At 46.4% G+C, this 19,135-nt stretch overlaps 4 protein-coding genes and 1 pseudogene across 4 annotated transcripts; 1 reads left to right on the forward strand and 4 right to left on the reverse strand.

The window, feature by feature from the left end:
* The first annotated feature begins 4,757 nt into the window (after positions 1 to 4,757).
* On the forward strand, positions 4,758 to 5,641 carry LOC149400662 (uncharacterized). The gene is made up of 3 exons (XM_089610476.1): positions 4,758 to 4,783; positions 4,854 to 4,955; positions 5,030 to 5,641. Exon 3 carries the CDS (start codon positions 5,039 to 5,041, stop codon positions 5,639 to 5,641), a length of 603 nt encoding a protein of 200 aa, XP_089466602.1. The 5' UTR covers positions 4,758 to 4,783; positions 4,854 to 4,955; positions 5,030 to 5,038.
* An 842-nt stretch (positions 5,642 to 6,483) lies between these two features.
* On the reverse strand, positions 6,484 to 7,709 carry LOC149400663 (uncharacterized). Its single transcript, XM_089610477.1, has 2 exons — positions 6,918 to 7,709; positions 6,484 to 6,810 (listed from the first exon to the last, which is right to left on the reverse strand). Exons 1-2 carry the CDS (start codon positions 7,707 to 7,709, stop codon positions 6,484 to 6,486), a joined length of 1,119 nt encoding a protein of 372 aa, XP_089466603.1.
* Positions 7,710 to 7,825: 116 nt separating this feature from the next.
* Positions 7,826 to 8,356, reverse strand: LOC149400664 (uncharacterized). The gene has a single exon (XM_089610478.1). It carries the CDS (start codon positions 8,354 to 8,356, stop codon positions 7,826 to 7,828), a length of 531 nt encoding a protein of 176 aa, XP_089466604.1.
* A 4,253-nt stretch (positions 8,357 to 12,609) lies between these two features.
* LOC149400665 (uncharacterized) lies at positions 12,610 to 14,029 on the reverse strand (annotated as a pseudogene).
* Positions 14,030 to 16,897: 2,868 nt separating this feature from the next.
* Positions 16,898 to 18,816, reverse strand: LOC149400666 (uncharacterized). Its single transcript, XM_089613791.1, has one exon. The coding sequence runs from the start codon at positions 18,590 to 18,592 to the stop codon at positions 17,156 to 17,158; it is 1,437 nt and encodes a 478-aa protein (XP_089469917.1). The 5' UTR covers positions 18,593 to 18,816; the 3' UTR covers positions 16,898 to 17,155.
* Between the last annotated feature and the right edge of the window lie 319 nt (positions 18,817 to 19,135).

Below are 19,135 nucleotides of genomic sequence, written 5' to 3' on the forward strand. Positions count from 1 at the left end.
CATGTTTTGATGTTTTGTGACATGTTTAATATAAAATGAAGTTTAGGTTAAAATTAAGTTAATGAATTTGTGATTAGTTTTAGTTTCTTTAACATGAAATGAAATTGTAAGTTTAAATAAGAAAAATAGTTTGTGACATGTTTTGATAGTTTGTGATATTTTGGATAGTTCTGGATGGTTTGTGTACGTTTTTAAATAATTTTGCAGGTTTTTTGGTTTGTCAGTATAATAGGGGAAACTCTGCCGAAATTTCGGTAGAGTTTCGAATGAATTAGTTTAAAAACTCCCAACTTATTCAATCCGAGCTCAAAATAATTAACATAGAATTCATAATCTCTCTTTCATTGTGTTCTCCGTCGTCCTTTATCAATAACTCTTCCAAACTTTCATTTCTCGCTCTCATTCAGCGAAATGTCCAATCCAAGTAGAGATTGGATCACGGAGAATAATCGGGTGACATTGCAGTACAAAACCGGTGTTAACGAGTTTATTCGCGCTGCAAGAAGATTCCCTAACGAAAATGGCAAATATCGGTGTCCTTGCAAACCTTGTAACAACGTGAGATGGCACGACATCGGGGTTGTCAGGAACCATTTGCTGAACAAGGGGTTTACCCCAGGCTACACAAAATGGTATCATCACGGCGAGCTCGAGCGTGCCGTCCTTCCTCATGAAGAAGATTCCATAGGAGGAACAGATCAGAGAGGAATAGGAGGATTGCACGGTGCTGTGGAGGATATCAGGGATCACGAGGATTTCGACGATGCTACGGAGCCGACCCAGAGCGAGGTGCGTGCAGAGGAGCAAGTGGAAGACCTCTTCGCCGAGTTGGAAGCAGAATTGTACCCTGGATGCAAAGAGTTTTCTTCTTTGTCGTTCTTGGTTTCGTTGATGCACCTCAAAGTCACGAACCATTGGACGAACAAGTCGTTTACAGAACTCTTGCAGCTCTTGAAGAAGTCTCATCCAGCTGGTAATCGAATTCCGGAGAAACATTACGAGGCAAAGGCGAAGCTGAAGCGTTTTGGCATGGGATACGAGATGATCGATGCGTGTATTAACGATTGTGTCCTATTTCGAAAAGAACTCGCGGAAGTCGACGTGTGCCCAGTATGCAACGAGAGCAGATGGAAGCCAACTGGGAAAATGATACCGCAAAAGATTTTGCGATATTTTCCCCTGAAAGATCGATTGAAGCGGTTGTACGCGTCTCGACACACGTCGCTTTTGATGCAGTGGCACGAAAGAGATCGCGTCAGGGAAGTAGGTGTTCTACGACATCCTGCGGATGGTACGACGTGGAAAAACCTGGACGAGAGATACCCAGGCTTTGCTGCAGAGCCTCGAAACGTGCGGCTTGGACTAGCTGCGGATGGATTCAATCCGTTCGGAGAAATGAGTTTATCGTACAGCATGTGGCCTGTGGTACTAACTGCGTACAACTTGCCGCCTTGGTTATGCATGAAGAAAGAGTACTTGATGCTGACGCTTTTGATCCCGGGGCCTCACTCACCAGGAAAGGACATGGACGTGTTTTTGCAGCCAATTGTCGAAGAGTTGAAAGAACTGTGGGAGACCGGATTCCGCGTTCGAGATGGCGCCAACGATGAAGTGTTTCGATTGCGTGCCGCGCTACTTTGGACGATTAACGATTTTCCAGCTCGATCCTATTTATCGGGATGGAGTGGCCAAGGGTATCTCGCTTGCCCGACGTGCAACCTTGACACGCCGTCTTTGAAAGTCAGAAACAGGATCGTCTACTACGACCATCGTCGATTCTTGCGTATGCGTCACCGATTGAGAAAAAGCACCGATCACTACAAGGATCGCCACGAGAAACGCAGTAAACCCGAGAAGTTGACTCCGCAAGACATACTCGCTCAGTTGGCTAGTGTCTCTTGCACGACAACTGGCAAACATGCTGGCTCTGTGGGCAGAAAACGAAAGCGAGCCGAGTGCGAACTAAATTGGGCCAAGAAAAGCATCTTTTACGAGTTGCCGTACTGGTCAGATTTGGAGTTGAAGCATAACATGGACTTCATGCACATAGAGAAGAACGTGTGCGAGAATCTTCTTGGAACCTTGCTCAGCTTAGAAAAGAAGAACTACGACACAGATAAGGCGAGGTTTGATTTGATGGACTTGGGCATCAAGACCGCTCTCCACTTGAAAAAACAAGGGGATTCGTGGTACAAACCGCGAGCATCTTACACCTTAACCCTTGTTCAGAGGCAGCGATTTACCGAGTTCCTCCAATCTGTCAAATTTCCAGATGGGGTTGCTGGGAATTTGAAGAAAAATGTGACTGCTGATGGAAAACTCACAGGTTTGAAGTCGCATGATTGCCACGTGATCTTGCAGAGGTTGTTGGCTGTTGGTATTCGTCCTTTTGTGCCAAAAGAAATACATCAGACGATCTCCGAGCTTTGCAACTTTTTCAAGCTGATAAGTTCGAGAACCTTGAGAGTAGAAGATCTTGAAAATGCGCAAGAGTCTATCATCGAGATCTTGTGTAAGCTTGAGATGATATTTCCACCAGCTTTTTTCACGATCATGATTCACGTGGCGATTCATCTACCAGATGAAGCGTTGTATGGCGGCCCGGTGCATATGCGGTGGATGTACCCATTTGAGAGATACCTTGGGACATTAAAACATTTTGTCAAAAATAGAGCTAGACCAGAAGGCTCTATTGCGGAAGCTTATGTTGTAGAAGAAGCTCTGACGTTCGTTGCAAGGTATCTTGAAGATAAAAAAAGTGTAGATGAAGTTCAAGTGCAAGAGCTCTCTGTTTTTCGATCCGAGATGTGTGTGCCTTATGGGATGATGAAACCGATAGTATTAGACGATGAACAGAAAGAGAACGCGGAGTGGTACATCTATACCAACTGTCCTGAAGTGGATCCATATTTGACGTAAGTTATCGTTGGGAATGTGTTTCAATTCATTCTTTTTTATATATTTCTATTGAAGTAATGTTTTTAATAACAGCGAGCATTTGGATCTCTTGAGCGAATCCGGAGTTCGCGATATTGAAGCGGAGCATAGAAAGAGGTTCAAAATTTGGTTTGAGAAGAAGGTAATAACACAATATCAATGCAATTTTTTGATAAACGCACAAGTGCTAATCAATGCTTTCTTTCGTAATCAGATTTTTGATATGAAAGCTAGTGGTTCTGATGTGTCTGACGAGCTCTATTCGCTTTCTATCGGTTCCCTTCAAGTCGCCTATCAATATCCGAGCTGCTTTGTAAATGGCGTGAAGTTCATCACTCGTCGTCGCGATAATCAACGAGTCACTCAAAATAGCGGTGTATGTGTACTTGTGGATGATTTCACTTACTATGGTCGAATGGAAGACGTCATCGTCGTGAACTATAGGCATAACTGTAGTGTTGTATTGTTCAAATGCATTTGGTACGGTGACAAGTATCATGCAAACCGACTAGTGCACACCGATAAGACTACTGGAGAAACGAGTGCTTATACTGCGAAACAGTGGTTTAAAGAGGAGCCGTACGTACTCGCGACTCAAGTGAAACAAGTTTTTTACATCGAAGATCTTATTAAAGGCGGCGACTGGGAAATCGTCCAGGAATGCAATCATCGAGGGATTTGGGACATTCCTGAAGTTGACCCCTCCAACTCAGCCTCGATCCCATTGACTATAGAGTTGTCAAACATCGAGCGTTTGAATCATCGACACGAAATCGATGAAGCTGAGTTAGTGACTGTCGTTGACGATGATGAAGAAGACGATGATGAAAATGAGAGACATGTCGTTTTTGAGGGAGAAGATGTTGATGTCGATATAGAAGATGATATTAACATTATAGGCATAGATGATGATGAATGATTAATATCTTTTTTGTATGTTTATTTACTATATAATGTAACCACGGTTTTCCTCCGCCATATGTGAGGTTTGTTAATAATAAAATCCGTGGTGCCGTCCACGTTTTTTTTAAACAGAAAACTAATATTTATTTACTAATATTGTTCACATCTTACAGGATGTCAGATGCAGGTGGAGCAGGTGGAGATGAGTCTCCGCTACACCGTTCAGGAGCAGGTGGAGATGAGTCTCCGCTAGAGACACCGGGTTCCCAAGGTCCTAAGAAAACAAGGGGACCAACAACCGGGTCTACTTCGGCAAAAGCAGCGCATGGGGTACCCGGTGCGAAAGTTGTTAGGTACGACCCAATCAACCAAACTTTCTACCAGGACGTAAGAAAAACAATAAAAAAGGTAGGAGTATTCAACAACCGCGTCGGCGCTTTGGTGAAAGTCCATATCCCGGTCACACTTCGTGATTGGAACGAAGTGACGCCCCAGATGTTGGGCAATATTCTGAGCGCACTTCATTCCGAGTACACTTTCGTGTACAAGGATGATGAGACGGATGAGCTGCTTCCGGCGGATTGCTATCGTCATCAGATTGACCAGACTATCATTCGCGATGCAAAGCGTATGAGGCGCAACCAAAAGTCTAGATTATCAGGGACTTTCTTAGGAAAATGTTGTGGGCAAATGAATGTCGCCAAGAAAGAAATCCCAAAAGGATATCAAAAAGACGATTGGGAGAAGGTGATAGAGGAGTTCGCAACTGACGATTGGAAGGTAATGTATAATTCTAAAAATTATGTTATCTTCTATGAAATCGAATTATAACGCAATTTAATATGTGCAGAAAAAGTCTACTCGCAACAGAGACAATTCCAAGAACAAGAAAACGAAGTCCACACGAGGGTCGATTTCTTTTTTGGCTCATCGACATTTGAACGTAAGTTTATTCTAATTTTGTAATTTTTTTTGCAATAAATACATTACTCATATTTTCATAAGAACTGCAGAGTAGGGAAGATGGGACTTTGGCCTCGGCGTTAAACACGTGGGAGAAAAAACATCAAGACGATCAAGGCAATTGGACGACAGCTTGGGCGCAACAAGCATTTGTAAGTTACTTGTGTTAATTACTTAATAATCAAGTTTCGATAATCTTAATAATTTTTTTAACATATGTTTGAAGGCGCGAATTATGACTCAAGTCGAGGATATGCAGCGACAAGCAGCGGAGTCAGGCCAAATGTTTGACATAGACCAGGCGGAGCAGTTTGCGATGGATACTGTTCTCGGGCAACGTCGAGATTGGTATGTCGGGATAGGTCCCTCGATCCCGAGATCCTCGTATCTCTTGGCTCAGGCTCAGGACGACAGCTCGTCCTCAGGTTCTTCATCGACGCGCGTTCCAGATCCAGTGATTAGCGAGCTACAAGCAGCGTTGGCCGCACAACAAGCTCAGATGGAGGCGTTTCAGCGACAGTTCTTTGCCTACACACAGCAGCATCCGTCTCCCATGCAGACATCCCCCGCGATGATGCACCCTGCCACGACGCCGCCATCAGCTTCAATGCCGAATGTTCAGACGCCGGCATCCGCTTCAATGCCGAATGTTCAGACGCCGCCATCCGCTTCCATGCCAAATGCTGATCAGACGCCAGGTTCGGTAGAATTTCAGCGACATCGTTCGAGCGGCAGCGCATCAGGCCGCCAAGGCGCACGAGCAAGATCTGGCGGAAGAGGAGGCCGTGCATTCCAGAATTGGCAGACTTCGAATGAAAAAGGGAAACAAAAAGAATAAATTGTAATTTTTTTAATTTATTGAATGTAAATTATCAAATTTTATGAATTTAATATTATTATTTATATACTTATTCTAATTAATATTATTCAAATTATTTATTTAATATAACAAAAAAAATTATTTAATTAATTTTTTAAATTTTAATTTTTATATATTTAAATGGCTGATTCTAATAGAATCAGCATTTTAAAAAAAATAACTACAGACAATCGGATGCGACTAGTCGCATCGGATACTTTCGCGGGAAGAGTATCGGATGCGACTAGTCGCATCGGATTGTACTAACACCCGCCAAATATTTCGCGGGGAATTACTATCAGATGCGACTAGTCGCATCTGATACTCTTCCCGCGAAAGTATCAGATGCGACTAGTCGCATCTGATACTATAATTCACGCTTTAATTTCTTATTTTGAGGGATATTTAGGTGCGACGTTTGGTGCGACTTGTCGCACCTAAAATGTCGCACCTGATAGTAATGACTTTCAGGTGCGACTAGTCGCACCTAATATCATCAGGTGCGCACTTTCAGATGCGACTTTGTCGCATCTAAAGTCGCACCTGATGATACTTTCAGGTGCGACATTTATGCTTTCAGGTGCGACTTTTGTCGCACCTGATGCTATCAATTGTACTAGTGACATTTGTCTCTTCGTAAGTTGTTAAGTTTGTTTATGGACTAAAAGGCTAAGGTTTGATCATAAAACTTCAGACAAGGAAGATTGAATGAACGTTTCAACTTTTATTAATAAATAAGCAGTTACAAGCAAGAGTCTTCGTAAGACTATATGACATCAAATGTACATAAATACACACTACAACTCTTCTTGTGGGCACCATTAACAACAGGCTATACAATTAGCCGCACCATTACAATCTCTTGGGATCCACTTAAACAGCCCCGTAGAGCCGAGCCTCTCCGACAAGGCAAGGATGTCCCTAATGATAGGCCCCTGCAATCCGTTGACCTGCTCCCCAATCACCAATTGAGTTGCACGAAGACAGTCGGATTCCACAGCAGCCACACGCCACCCCTGAGCCATGATCAGACGGAGATCCCATCGCAGCGCTAAACACTCGGCTGTCAAAGCCGAGTCCACCCCTCCGACCGAGACCGCCGCAACACCGATCACTTCGCCACACCACCCACCGCTGCAACACCGGAGCTAGCATCCCATTCCGAGTCAACATTAAGTTTAAGCTCCCCGGGATTTGGCCTGATCCACACTTCCCGCCGCACCGTTCTGGCCGCGCCGGGCGTCCCCGAACTAACCACACCCTTCCAGAAACTCGCCAACCAGTTTGCCACTTCACCGACCCATGCCTCCAGAGACTTTGTGACGTTCTCAAAAAGTCGGAGGTTCCGATCAGACCACACCGCCCAAATAAGCCCACAGAAAAGCTCAAAGTTCCTCTCGGTCAACCCCTCCATCGCACGCAAACAGAGGTCTTGGAACGGGATCGCCCCTGTTTTGTCCGCCCATTTGTGGAGCAGTGAGCTCCCCCAGATGGCTTGTGCGCGCTCGCATTCCCAGAGCGCGTGGATGGAGTTCTCCGGAAGCGCACCGTAAAAGATGCAAAACGGGGGACAGTCCACTCCTCTCCTCTTCAGGCAGCCAAAGGTCGGGAGGGCCTCGAACCACGCTCGCCACACCACGTGCTTGACCTTCGGCGGGATGTTGAGGCCCCACATCCTCTTCCACCACCGCGGTTCCAGACCGGCCGAACTCGACGATCCTTTACGCAGCCCCGATCGCGCAAGACGGTAGTCGGATCGCACCGAGTAGTTTCCGTCTTCTTTAAAATGCCACACAAGCCTATCCCGAGAATCCACCTCCCCAAGCGGGATCTTCACACTTTGCTCGGCATCGTAGGGGACAAAAATAGCCTCAATAATATCCTGGTTCCACCGATCATCTTTCAGCAAATCTTCGACTCTCCATGGGAAGCCATCAAGCTCCGAGCCCAAAGTCGAGCTCTTACAAAGAAAGGAGAAATGGTCTTGACACACAAAGTCGAGCCCCGACCCAAAAAGAAAATACTTAGCTTTGAGGATCCGGGCCATCAAGCATTCCGGGTACTTGATGATGCGCCACGTAAGGCGACCCACGAGCGCACGGTTAAAGTCGCCAAGGTCCTTGAAACCCAACCCCCCTCCCCCTTGGGCATAGCGATGAGCTCCTACCGCCTCCACGTAACCTTTCTTTTATCCTCCAAACCCCCCCACCAAAACCGGGCAATCAGTCTATGGAGCTCATTAATTATTGTCGTTGGGAGCTTGAAGAGACTCAACATGTACGTAGGTATAGCTTGAACAACCGCCTTCACAAGGACCTCCCCACCACCCGCCAAAAAAATCTTAGACCGCCACGCTCGAAGTTGCTTGTGAACACGGCTTGTAAGAGCGCTAAACACCGCCACCTTGTTCCTACCCACATGAGTCGGGAGCCCGAGATAGCTTTCAAGCTCCTCCACCACGGGAATACCCATCGCGGTTGAGAGAAGGCTAGTCTCACCCTCCGTAGTATTGCGAGAACAACACATGAGCGATTTTTCCATATTCACCGTTTGCCCCGAGCCCCTCTCACAGATTACCAGAATATCCCGTATTGCCCGGCAAGAGGCGGCGCTCGCTTCGCAAAAAAGGAGACTGTCGTCTGCAAATAGGAGGTGTGTCACCGGTGGCGCCGTGGGTCTACAGGCGAAACCCATCAAGAGACCCAGTCTCTCTCTTGTCCACGAATAAGGGCGGACAACCCCTCCGCACACAAGAGGAAGAGGTACGGGGATATAGGGCATCCTTGCCGCAGCCCCCGTCCCGGGGTAAATGATCCTCCAACTTTGCCGTTGATAACCATTGAAAAAGTCAGAGAGGAGATACATTCGAGCACAACACGCACCACTCTCGGTCCAAAACCAACTCTCTTCATCATAGCCACCACAAATCCCCACTCGACCCTGTCGTAAGCTTTGCTCATATCGAGCTTGAGAGCAAAAACCCCTTTCTTTCCCTTGGTTCTTGACCTCAAGGAGTGGAGAAGTTCGTAAGCTATCACCGCATTGTCCGTGATTAGCCTCCCCGGGACAAACGCACTTTGTGCTTCGGAGATGATAAGCGGAAGCACATTCTTAATTCTATTCGCCACAGCCTTAGTAACAATCTTGAGGACAACGTTGCACAGACTAATGGGCCGAAAGTCCTTCACCTTGACCGGATTCTTCACTTTGGGGATGAGAACGATGTTTGTCGCATTCCACTCCTTGGCCCTAGATCCCTCGTTCAAAATCCCCAAACACTCCCTTGTCACGTCCGGTCCAACGGGGCCCGGAATTTTCGGAAAAAGAGCGCGTGGAACCTGTCGGGGCCCGGGGCCTTCCGGGGACCCATCGAGAAGAGAGCGTTAGTGACATCGCTCTTGGAGAAAGCCTCCTCCAAAACAGCCCTGTTGGCCTTCGGAATGGCAGCCACATCTTCGTTCGTAATACTGCGAAAATCCTCTTCTGATGCGCCATTGGACTGGAAAATACCCTGAAAGTAGCTTTCGAAGACCGATCGCACCTCCTTCTCCGAGCTAACCCATCTATCAAGCTCGTCGAAAATTCCTCGGATGGTATTTTGGCTCTTCCGCCTCGACGCTCTCGTGTGGAAATAGGCGGAATTTTTGTCCCCCCCTTTAAGCCAATCCGCTCGAGCCCTTTGCTTCCAATAATATTCTTCAACAAGTATGAGCTCTTCCAGCTCTTTACCCACCCGGTTCGCCTCATCACGCGACGCCCCCGCAAGCAACGGGCTGTTGAGGCGTTCAAGCTTTCTCGAGAGCTCTCGGATCCGCTTCCCTCAGTGCCCCAACGAGACTCGCGCCCACTCCCGTAGCGCTTCACGGTATGATGAAAGCCCTCTAGCACAAGAACCCGGGTAGCCTCCCCACACTTTCTTTATCACCGCCTCGCAGCCTTCACTAGCTATCCATCCAGGCTCGAAAGCCCACCTGGGTCTTGACACGTTACAGCCCCCACCAACCGGCATCCTCACCTCCGACTCGATGACTATAACCCGATGGTCGGATCCCCAAAAATCTAGAACTTCCACGAAGCCGGCCGGAAAAAGCCGCTTCCATTCCGCATTCACACACGCCCGGTCCAACCTGCACTGCACATTTTTATCACCTAATTGCATGTTATTCCAAGTTAAGAGCTCACCTTGGAACCCCAAGTCAACCAACCCACAGTCCTCCAACGCCTCGCCGAATCGAGCCATATCACTTGCCCTTCTCCGTGACCGATTGACATGCTCATAATAAAAAAGAACTTCGTTGAAGTCCCCGGCGCACATCCACGGGGTGTTGTCACCGGTGTGGAGACGCCGAAGCAGCTCCCACGACAAATGACGAGTCGCCTCATTAGCTTCGCCATAGAAGCCGGTAAATCTCCACGCCGTGTCTCGATCGTCAACAATAAACGCATCAATGTGACCTTTACTAAAGCTCCGGATCGTAACATCGATCTTTCCATTCCACAATAAGGCCAAACCACCACTCAATCCCATAGCATGAACACCAAACCCATTCGGAAACCCAAGCCGCCACTTCAACCTATCGACCCGAGCTCCTTTTAATCTCGTTTCCGAGAAAAAAAGGAGATCCGGCCTCCGCTCGCGAATCAGCCTCCGCAAGCGGCCCATCGCCCGAGGGTTACCCAACCCTCGGACGTTCCAACATATGGTTTTCATGGCTGTCGGTCAACCCGCCTCTGGCCGGCCGCCGATGAGTTTGGTTGTTGGATTGAAAAGCCTCGTTCACTAATGCTTCCTTCCTGGGCTTCCACGAACACGCCCGCCGCAGCTAGCCTCGCCCTCCAGTTGTCACCGAAGAGGACCGGCATCATAGCTTGTGAAATCGCGATGGGCTCCGTCGGATCCCCAATGGAATGGGTATCCCCTTCCCGGCGACGTTTTGCTCTCAATTGTGACATAAAAATCCCGGGGCTTCCTTCCTCCCCCCCCCCTCGTGGCTGAAGCGGACTCCCTCGCCGAGGCTCGGCGCCACCTGTGACCCACCTTTCTCCACCACCGAGGCGTACCCTGAGGAGGACGATCTATTGGATTCCATCGCAAGAAGAAGCGACGTTGCCGGGCCAAGAGTCGCAGCCTTGCTTTGAGCGATCTCCTTGGGTGCCGAGGGTTTTGGGACATGGGTATGGGCCTTTCTCCCCTTATTGGACTTCTTCACATCTCTTGGCCCGCCCAAAGAAGAAGGAAGGGCCCCCAGCCTGTTTACATGGGACCCAGCAAGGCCACGCTTATCCATTCACCATAAATTGGGACAGCTTTGAAGCCCGGTTTAGAGAGAATAGAATCAGACCCTCTGTTACACTCCTCCGCCCCGTGACCAAGGACCCCACACCGGAAACACATCAATCCGATATTCTCATATTTGGCTTGTACCCACACCGCCTCCTTATTGGCTTTGTCAAGAAAGAAACCCGCACAAATGGGCTTTGAGATCTCGACATTGACTCGGAATCTCACAAACGCCCTAAACTTGGCTTCCCGACCCACTTTGCAGTCCACCGCTTCCCCGAACAGGCTCGCATAGCGCACGAGGGTCCTTTCCGAAATAATCGACGGGGGGAGCCCCGCCAACCGGACCCAAAAAGGGCAGCTCTTGAACTGGACCTCCTCAAGCGAGAGGTATCCCGGCCACACCTCAAAGAGGAACTGGGCAACGCGTATCGTCCAGGGGCGTCGGTTGAGAACAACATCCCTGTAGCTCTGCTTCTTGAACGAGAACTTGAACACTCCCTCCTTAATCTCCGATAACGACCACCGCTCAAACTTATCCCAGGCCTTGTTCAGGACCGCAAGAATGGTGTTACGGCTGATCTTCTTCGTTGAGAGCGACCTCCCCAAGAGCACAAAGCACTCGCCATCGTGATTTGGTTCGTTTTGAGATCTCATCTCAGCTTCCAGCGAAACAGAGCGACACGGTCTGGGCCTCCATCGCGCCGGATCCCCAAATCTATCTACCCTAATCGACAGATCCCCCTACCCCCAGACAAACTCCGAGGTAGCAATGAGAAGATGCACAAAGGCACACTCCGATTAGCCGGAAAAACCTAGGAGAAACGAGGGTTTACAACTGAATCGCGTTTGTACAGACACAACTAGTACAGAGAGAAAACATCGCTATAACCACCGATGATCACGTTACTCTATTCCTCTGTGTTTCGAAGTTCTACAATGATGACGCATTTACTGCGTCTTTGGTAATCTCGTTACATGGCATAGTAAGAAACAACTAGCGGTATCTTAGAGCAATGTCAAAGTTGAGTTACATTACTCATGGAGTTTATGAAGCTCTGGCTCAAGCACTTGCTTGACGAGTTACATGTTCGAATGTCATCACCAATGAATATTTTGTGCAATAACGCATCTCTATATCTCACAATCTAGTGCAACTCGATCACACCAAGCAACGTTGAAGTAGATCATTATTTTATCAAAGAAAAAAAATTGACGAACGAGTGCCCAATGTATTCTACATTTCAACAGCTCAACACAAAGGCACTGCATGCACCAATATTTGCGAAATTGATAAACAAGCTTGGAATGATCAATATGGAGTGTTCATAGGCGTGTGTATTTGATATATCTTAATTTTAGGCCTTTTTTTTTCCCTTTATTTCAGTAGGAAACATCTTCTATCACTATTATATAAATAACTATCAATATCATGTCGTACGTAACCGGATAAGGATATAAAAGAACTACTAATTCCCCTCTGCAGTATTTAATATTTATTGAATTACTCTGCATTTAATAAAATATATTCATATAATACACATAACGATAGTTAATAATAATAAAAAAAAAAACGCAACAAGAATACAACTTATTTTCATTACGAAACACAGGCACAAATCGAATTTCTTTATTATCTCAATCGACCGCAGATCATGCATGCCTCCTAACACGGTGGCAATGGAGCGCCACAGAGACAGTCGTTCCTTAGAAAGGCGCTCGCCGGGAACTTGGTCGCCGGGAGCAGACCGCACAAGTGGTTTGAGGTCACGTTCAGCGTCATCAGCGCCGCCACACCCGCCGGAACTTTCCCGTGCATGGAGTTCCTCGACAAGTCCAAGTCCCTCATCGTCTTCGAGAACTTCAGACCCCCGAAATCAAAGCTGAGATTGTTTCCCTTGGCCGCGTTGCTCAAGAACCAAACCGGACTCCCGGTGATCTCGTTCTCTGACAGGTCGACGTGGTCGTAGAAGTAGATCTGGAAGGGCCTCCAGTCGTCGAGCCTCATCTTGATCCCGCACCGAGCCAGCTTCAGCGAGAAGGTGATCGGCGACGAGGTCGCCCACGCCGGGATCGCGTTCAAGTGGAAGTGATTGTACGATAAGTCCAGAGACGCGATCTCCTCCACGTTCATGGCGGGGAACGGGTCGACCAGCTCGTTGCGCGATAGGTCGAGGTTGAATATCTTCGTCAGATTCGAGAAGCTCTTCGGCACCGTCCCGGTCAGCCTGTTCCCGGAGAGGTCGAGAGTGTCCAGCGACGTGAAGTTCCCGATGAAATCCGGGATCGTCCCCTTCAAGGCATTCCGGCCGAGCTGAAGGAACTTCAGGGTCGGGGCTAGGTCCGATATCGACGCTGGGATATTCCCTCTGAGGTCGTTGTGGGAGAGAATGAGATGTGTGAGCTGAGAGAACGAGCCGAGGAAGTCGGGTATCGAACCAATGAACCGGTTTTTTTCGAGGTTCAGGTGAGTGAGGCTCGTCAGTTTCTTCAGCGCGGTCGGAATCCGGCCGGTGAGGTGGTTACCTCCGAGCTTGAGCTCGCTCAGCGTGGTGAGCTTTGATATCGACCTCGGGATTGGTCCGGTGAAGCAGTTCCCGGAGAGGCCGAGATCGCGGATTGGGCCGGCAAAGTCTCCGATGTTTTCGGGCAAAGGACCCGATAAGCCAGTGTTGACGATGTCGACTAACTGCAGAGAGCGTAGTCGGAAAAGGACCGGTGAGGTTCGGGTGGTTGACCAAGTGGATTCCGATGAGCTGTGTGAGTCTGGAGATCGAGCGCGAGATCTTTCCGGACAAGAATATTCTGGGCGTGTCGGGATCTCCGTACAGACCGATGGAGATCACACGTCCGTCGTCCAGACAAATGATGCTGTCCCACGCGCAGCAGTCCGTGCCAGCCTGCCACGTGGCAAGCATTCCCGAGGGGTCCGCGGTGATGCCCTTCTTGAAGCCCAGTAAGCCAGCCTCGTCGTCTGGGTGACACGTGGCGGCTCCGGCGGACTCGAGGAACGCAAGCAGCGCCAGCGCCGCTGCGGTGGAGGCCAGGAGGAGATTCAGGTGGTGGTGACGTGGCTGATGCTTCATTTTTATTTTTATTGTTTTAGTTTGATGGTGCTGTATGGCTGAGTTAATCATGGGATTGTTATATAAGTGAAGATGATGGTGATCATGTTGGGATTATATTAATAATAGAACTTGATCACTTGGCGGTGTTATTTTCCAACTTTGACGCGATGTATATATGTATTTTATAAAAGGGTATGTGTTATTACTCGGCGTTGGGCATATGGCGATATACAAATTGTCACAACTAATCTCACGACCACGAGCATGTGTGTTTTCATTAATTAATTATGGCTTGTTGGAGTATGTGTAGATCGACTTTACGTATTGCATGCGAGGAATCGATCCATACTATTTTGATCTTGACTTTACAGATTTGTTGGCACCTTAAATTCATTTTTGTGTGTGTCTGACTTTGTTAAATTTGTCTTCAGGGTGCAACATATGTATAGGATACTTTCAAATGAAACATCACTATAATTTTTTTTTTATTAAGTGTACAGTTAACAAATATACGAAGATTTAGAAATTCAGATAGAAAATGAAGTGTTTGAATAAATAATAATGATACATGAAAAGAGAAGATAGATTATAGTATAATCATAATATAATACCAAATAAATAAAAGACTCAAATAATTTTACATAAATACAATAAAGATAAATATAAATTAGAAAAATAATCAACTTAAACGTTTGATATTGCTAAATAGCCAATGTTTGGTAAATATTAAGTAAATAGTCATAAATGATGACGTGCTTTAATATGGCAATGACTATTTACTTAATATTTATGTTTGTAAATATATAAAATTGACTATTTACTTAATATTTACCAAACATTGGCTATTTAGCAATTCACAACGTTTAAATTGACTATTTTACTAAATTACCCTAATACCATCTGGTAAATTTTTTTAATTATATAATTCTGTCCATAGAACCCACTTTGCAAAAACTATTATCTTATTTTGCTTTTTAGTCTCATTCTCTATCGCCTCTCCTATTTAGAACAAATTATTTCGAGTGATGGATTGAATGCTTGTATTATTTTTTTCCGGGCCCGTTAAGAAAATAGCCAACTTAAATGTTTGATATTGCTAAATAACCAGCGTCGTGTGTCTGGACGACATACGGGTTATATCGATCAGTCTGTACGGAAATCCAGACAGACCCAACTTCTTCTTGCCGGGAAGGATATCGCGCTCGATCTCCAAACTCACACACCTCATCAGAATCAACTTGCTCAACCACCTGAACCTCACCGGCTCTTTCCCGAGATCCCTTTTTCGACTGCCCGCTCTGAAATCGGTCAACATCGCCAACACCGGCAACATCACCTACGTCTGGGGGCACTCTGTCAGTGGAAAAGATTTCACTATATAGTAGTCAATAGTACAAGCAAGGTCTTACATGATTACACCACAAAATCAAAGCCCTATAAACTATTACCACGAGTGAATACCTAGATCAGGGACTCCCCCTGAATTTGAGATCCTCCTCAATTCCACTCTTCGAGCAAACACCTATGCTCGGACGACTTCAGTCTTCAAACGCACGTGAGTCTTCAATCACGTAAACACAGAACCCAAATCACTCAAACACTCAATCTTCTCGAATAGTATTTGATGAATGACACCGCTCTTATCAAAACACAAAGCCTCCCAATCCCCCGGTCTTTCACGTCTACGAGCTCTAAGTATTTTGATAAAGCGTCAAAACTGCTAAGGGGGGAGCGCAAGACTTTTATAGTAGCTGTACAATCCTGGAAGTGTATCTAGGGTTTCCTTACCCATAACCGCAAGAATATTGCACAATAAAAGCACCAGCAAGGCAATCTGGCAAAACCGAAAACTTGCCAGAATTACAGTCTGCGCACATGAGGAATGATGCCTTACCAGAAGCTGGAGTATGAAGACCGATATCTTTCCATACAACTTGCTCTAAAAAAATAAAGCCAATTTATAACGTAACAACAAATGTAATAGAGAAGAGAAAATAAGAAGACATTGGAGATTTGATACTAACGATCTCAAATTCAAATGAATTACGTACGTACAAACCGAGTACTTATAATTTACTCTTCTACACAACTCGGTAACATTAACGACAACAATACAACAAAATAAGGCTAATTACAACATATGTAAAGCAACTAAATGACACATTGAAGATTTTTAGTCACTTAAAATAACTGTATTGATTGTGAGAATTGTTCTAAACTGATTGTATGAACGAATCTACACACTAACTCTTTTTTTTTTGGTAAATTATTTTTTGGTCCATTAAGTATTTAGTCATATTTATAGTTTTACATTGTTATATAGTGAACGTTTCGTAAATCTTAAATAAATAGTTACATCCATGTATTTACACGTATAAATTGAGTAAATATCCCCACCTTTTTTTATTTCAATGAAATGGCAAATCAGGAATGACACGTCATCTTTATAACTATTTACTTAAGATTTACGAAATATTGACTATATAACAATCTCAAACGTTTTAATCGACTAATTACCTAATTTTTATTATTTTTTCTATCCAAAGTGACTTGAGGTCTTTCGATTAGCTATAACGAAAGATACTTTCAAGTTTTAACAACTATTTTTTTCTTCTTCAAAGAAATTAAGACAGCGTTTCTCATATTCCATATGGCCATCTTTACATTTGTGATAAAGATAGCTATTATTTGTCTATCCTTTGAAGGAGTCTTATTGCACCGAAGTATAAACAACCACTATTTTACATGAGCAGCCCTAGTCGGTGCCTGCAATTATTTAATGAAAAATTATAAGAATAGTTGTTTTAAATTATTTAAAAATAGTGTTTTTTTTTGTGATATTTTCAATAATAAAATTATAAACGCTAAACAAAATTAAATAGGCCCAGAAAAAAGAATATTTACGATTTGAAAAATTATTTTCGTAATACACGTTATTCTTGCGATAAATATCGTCGACGCATAGCCACGACAAATGAAGCAGTAAAGACACACATCGTATAAAAGACAACCGACAAAGATTAGGCATTTTATTTAAGTACTGCCCATTTATCTAAACAGATAATGCAATCAAAGCTTACACAGTAATCACTAAACACATATAATGCCTATTTCCCAGAGTTAGATATCTCAGTGGATAGCATATCAGGCCTTCTTACACGGCGGCAACGGAGCGCCGCAGAGACAGGCGTTCTTCAGAAAAGCGCTCGCCGGGAACTTCGTCCGTGGGAGCGGACCGCAGAGACGGTTCGAGCTCACGTTCAGAGTCTTCAGCGCCGCCACACCCGCCGGCACTTTCCCGGTCAGAGAGTTTCCGGACAAGTCCAAGTCCCTGAGCGTCTTGGGGAACTTCATACGCCCGAAGTCGAAGCTGAGCTTGTTTCCCTTGGCCCGGAACGACACCAGAAACTCCGTGCTGTTCAGGAGCCTCACGGGACTCCCGATGATCTCGTTCTCGGACAGGTCGATGAAGTGGTAGAAGAACGTCTTCGCGGGCTTCCAGTCGTCGAGCCTCATCCTGATCCCGCACCGCGCCAGCTTCAGCGAGAAGATGATCGGCGACGAGGTCACCCACTTGGGAATCGTGTTCAAGTGAAATCGGTTGTACGACAAGTCGAGAAACTCGATCCCCTTGACGTTCAGGGCCGGGAAGGGGTCGACGAGCTTGTTGCGCGAGAGATCGAGGTTGACTATCTTCGTGAGGTTGGAGAAGCTCTTCGGCACCGTCCCGGTCAGCATGTTCCCGGAGAGGTCCAGCCTGTCGAGGGTCTTGAAGTTCCCGAGGAAAGCCGGGATGGTCCCGGTCAGAGCGTTGTGGCCCAGCTCCAGAAACTTTAGCCGCGGGGCCAGTGAAGATAGCGAGGCCGGGATGCTTCCGGAGAGCTTGTTGTGGGACAGAGTCAGGAACACAAGCTGAGGGAGCGACCCCAGGAAGTCGGGGATCGGACCGCTGAGCTGGTTCTGTTCGAGGTTCAGGTTAATGAGGCCTGTCAGGCTTTTTATCGCGGAGGGGATCGGGCCGGTCAGGCGGTTGTTTCCGAGCTGGAGCTGGCCCAGGTTGGTTAGCTTCGATACGGAGCTCGGGATCGGGCCGGTGAAGCGGTTTCCGGTGAGGCTGAGAGCACCGAGCTTGGCTAAGGCTCCGAGATTGGCCGGCAAAGGACCGGACAGCCCGGAGTGCTCGATGTAGACGAATTGGAGAGCGGGTAGTCGGAACAAGACTCCCGGGAAAGGACCGGAGAGGTTTCGCACATTGAACAAGTAGATCCCATCGAGGTTGCTGACTTTCGAGAGCGCCGGCGAGATCGTGCCGGACAGGAAGGCCTTGGGGTTGCTCAGATCGCCGGAGAGCCACACCGTGTTGATTCGTTTCCCGTCCAGACAGCTGACTCCGTCCCACGCGCAGCAGTCCGTGCCGGCCTTCCACGTGGCAAGCATTCCCGACGGGTCGGCGGTGATGCCAGCCTTGAAGCCGAGTAGGCCGGCCTGGTCGTCAGGGTGACACGTGGCGGCGCCGGCGGGCTCGAGGCACGCCAGCAGAGCTAGCAACACCGAGGCCGAGACAAGGAGGAGATTCTTCATTTTTTTCTGTTTTCGTCTTTTTGTGAGTTTTGGATAGTAAGTGAGTTAGTGTTGCGGATGAGGGTGTTGTTTTATAGTGGTCTGTGAAGATATAAAGATAATATCAGGATTATAATAATGATTGAACAACAGAAAATGGCGACCTGGCGGCGTTCTGTTTTGACTTTTACCCAATGTATGTATATAATATATATTATACACACACTCACAAGGTTTGTAGCTTGACCAGATTTAGGCTTGTCTTGATTATCAGCTTTTGTTACTCTTGCGGACGAGGTATTTTTTTCCCGCTATCAGAAATGAGATGGTAGCTCCCATTATAAAGCGTTATTGAATGCTAGCATATTTACGAGGGTGGTTTATATATATTTATTGTCCGAAGTCTTAAAATATATACATCTCCAGTCAAATATTGCATACAGCACGCAATATCACTTGGCTTAAAATTCGTTGCACATGATCACATATGATATGCCGTGTAATTTTTTTTATTTTTTTTCATCTTAGTTACATCAATTGAAGATAGTCTTTATTAGGTTAATC

Source organism: Urtica dioica, chromosome 4 (assembly GCF_054948205.1).
Source record: "Urtica dioica subsp. dioica isolate 48M chromosome 4, U.dioica_male_clone48M_v1_H2, whole genome shotgun sequence".
In the NCBI taxonomy this organism is placed as follows: Eukaryota; Viridiplantae; Streptophyta; class Magnoliopsida; order Rosales; family Urticaceae; genus Urtica; species Urtica dioica.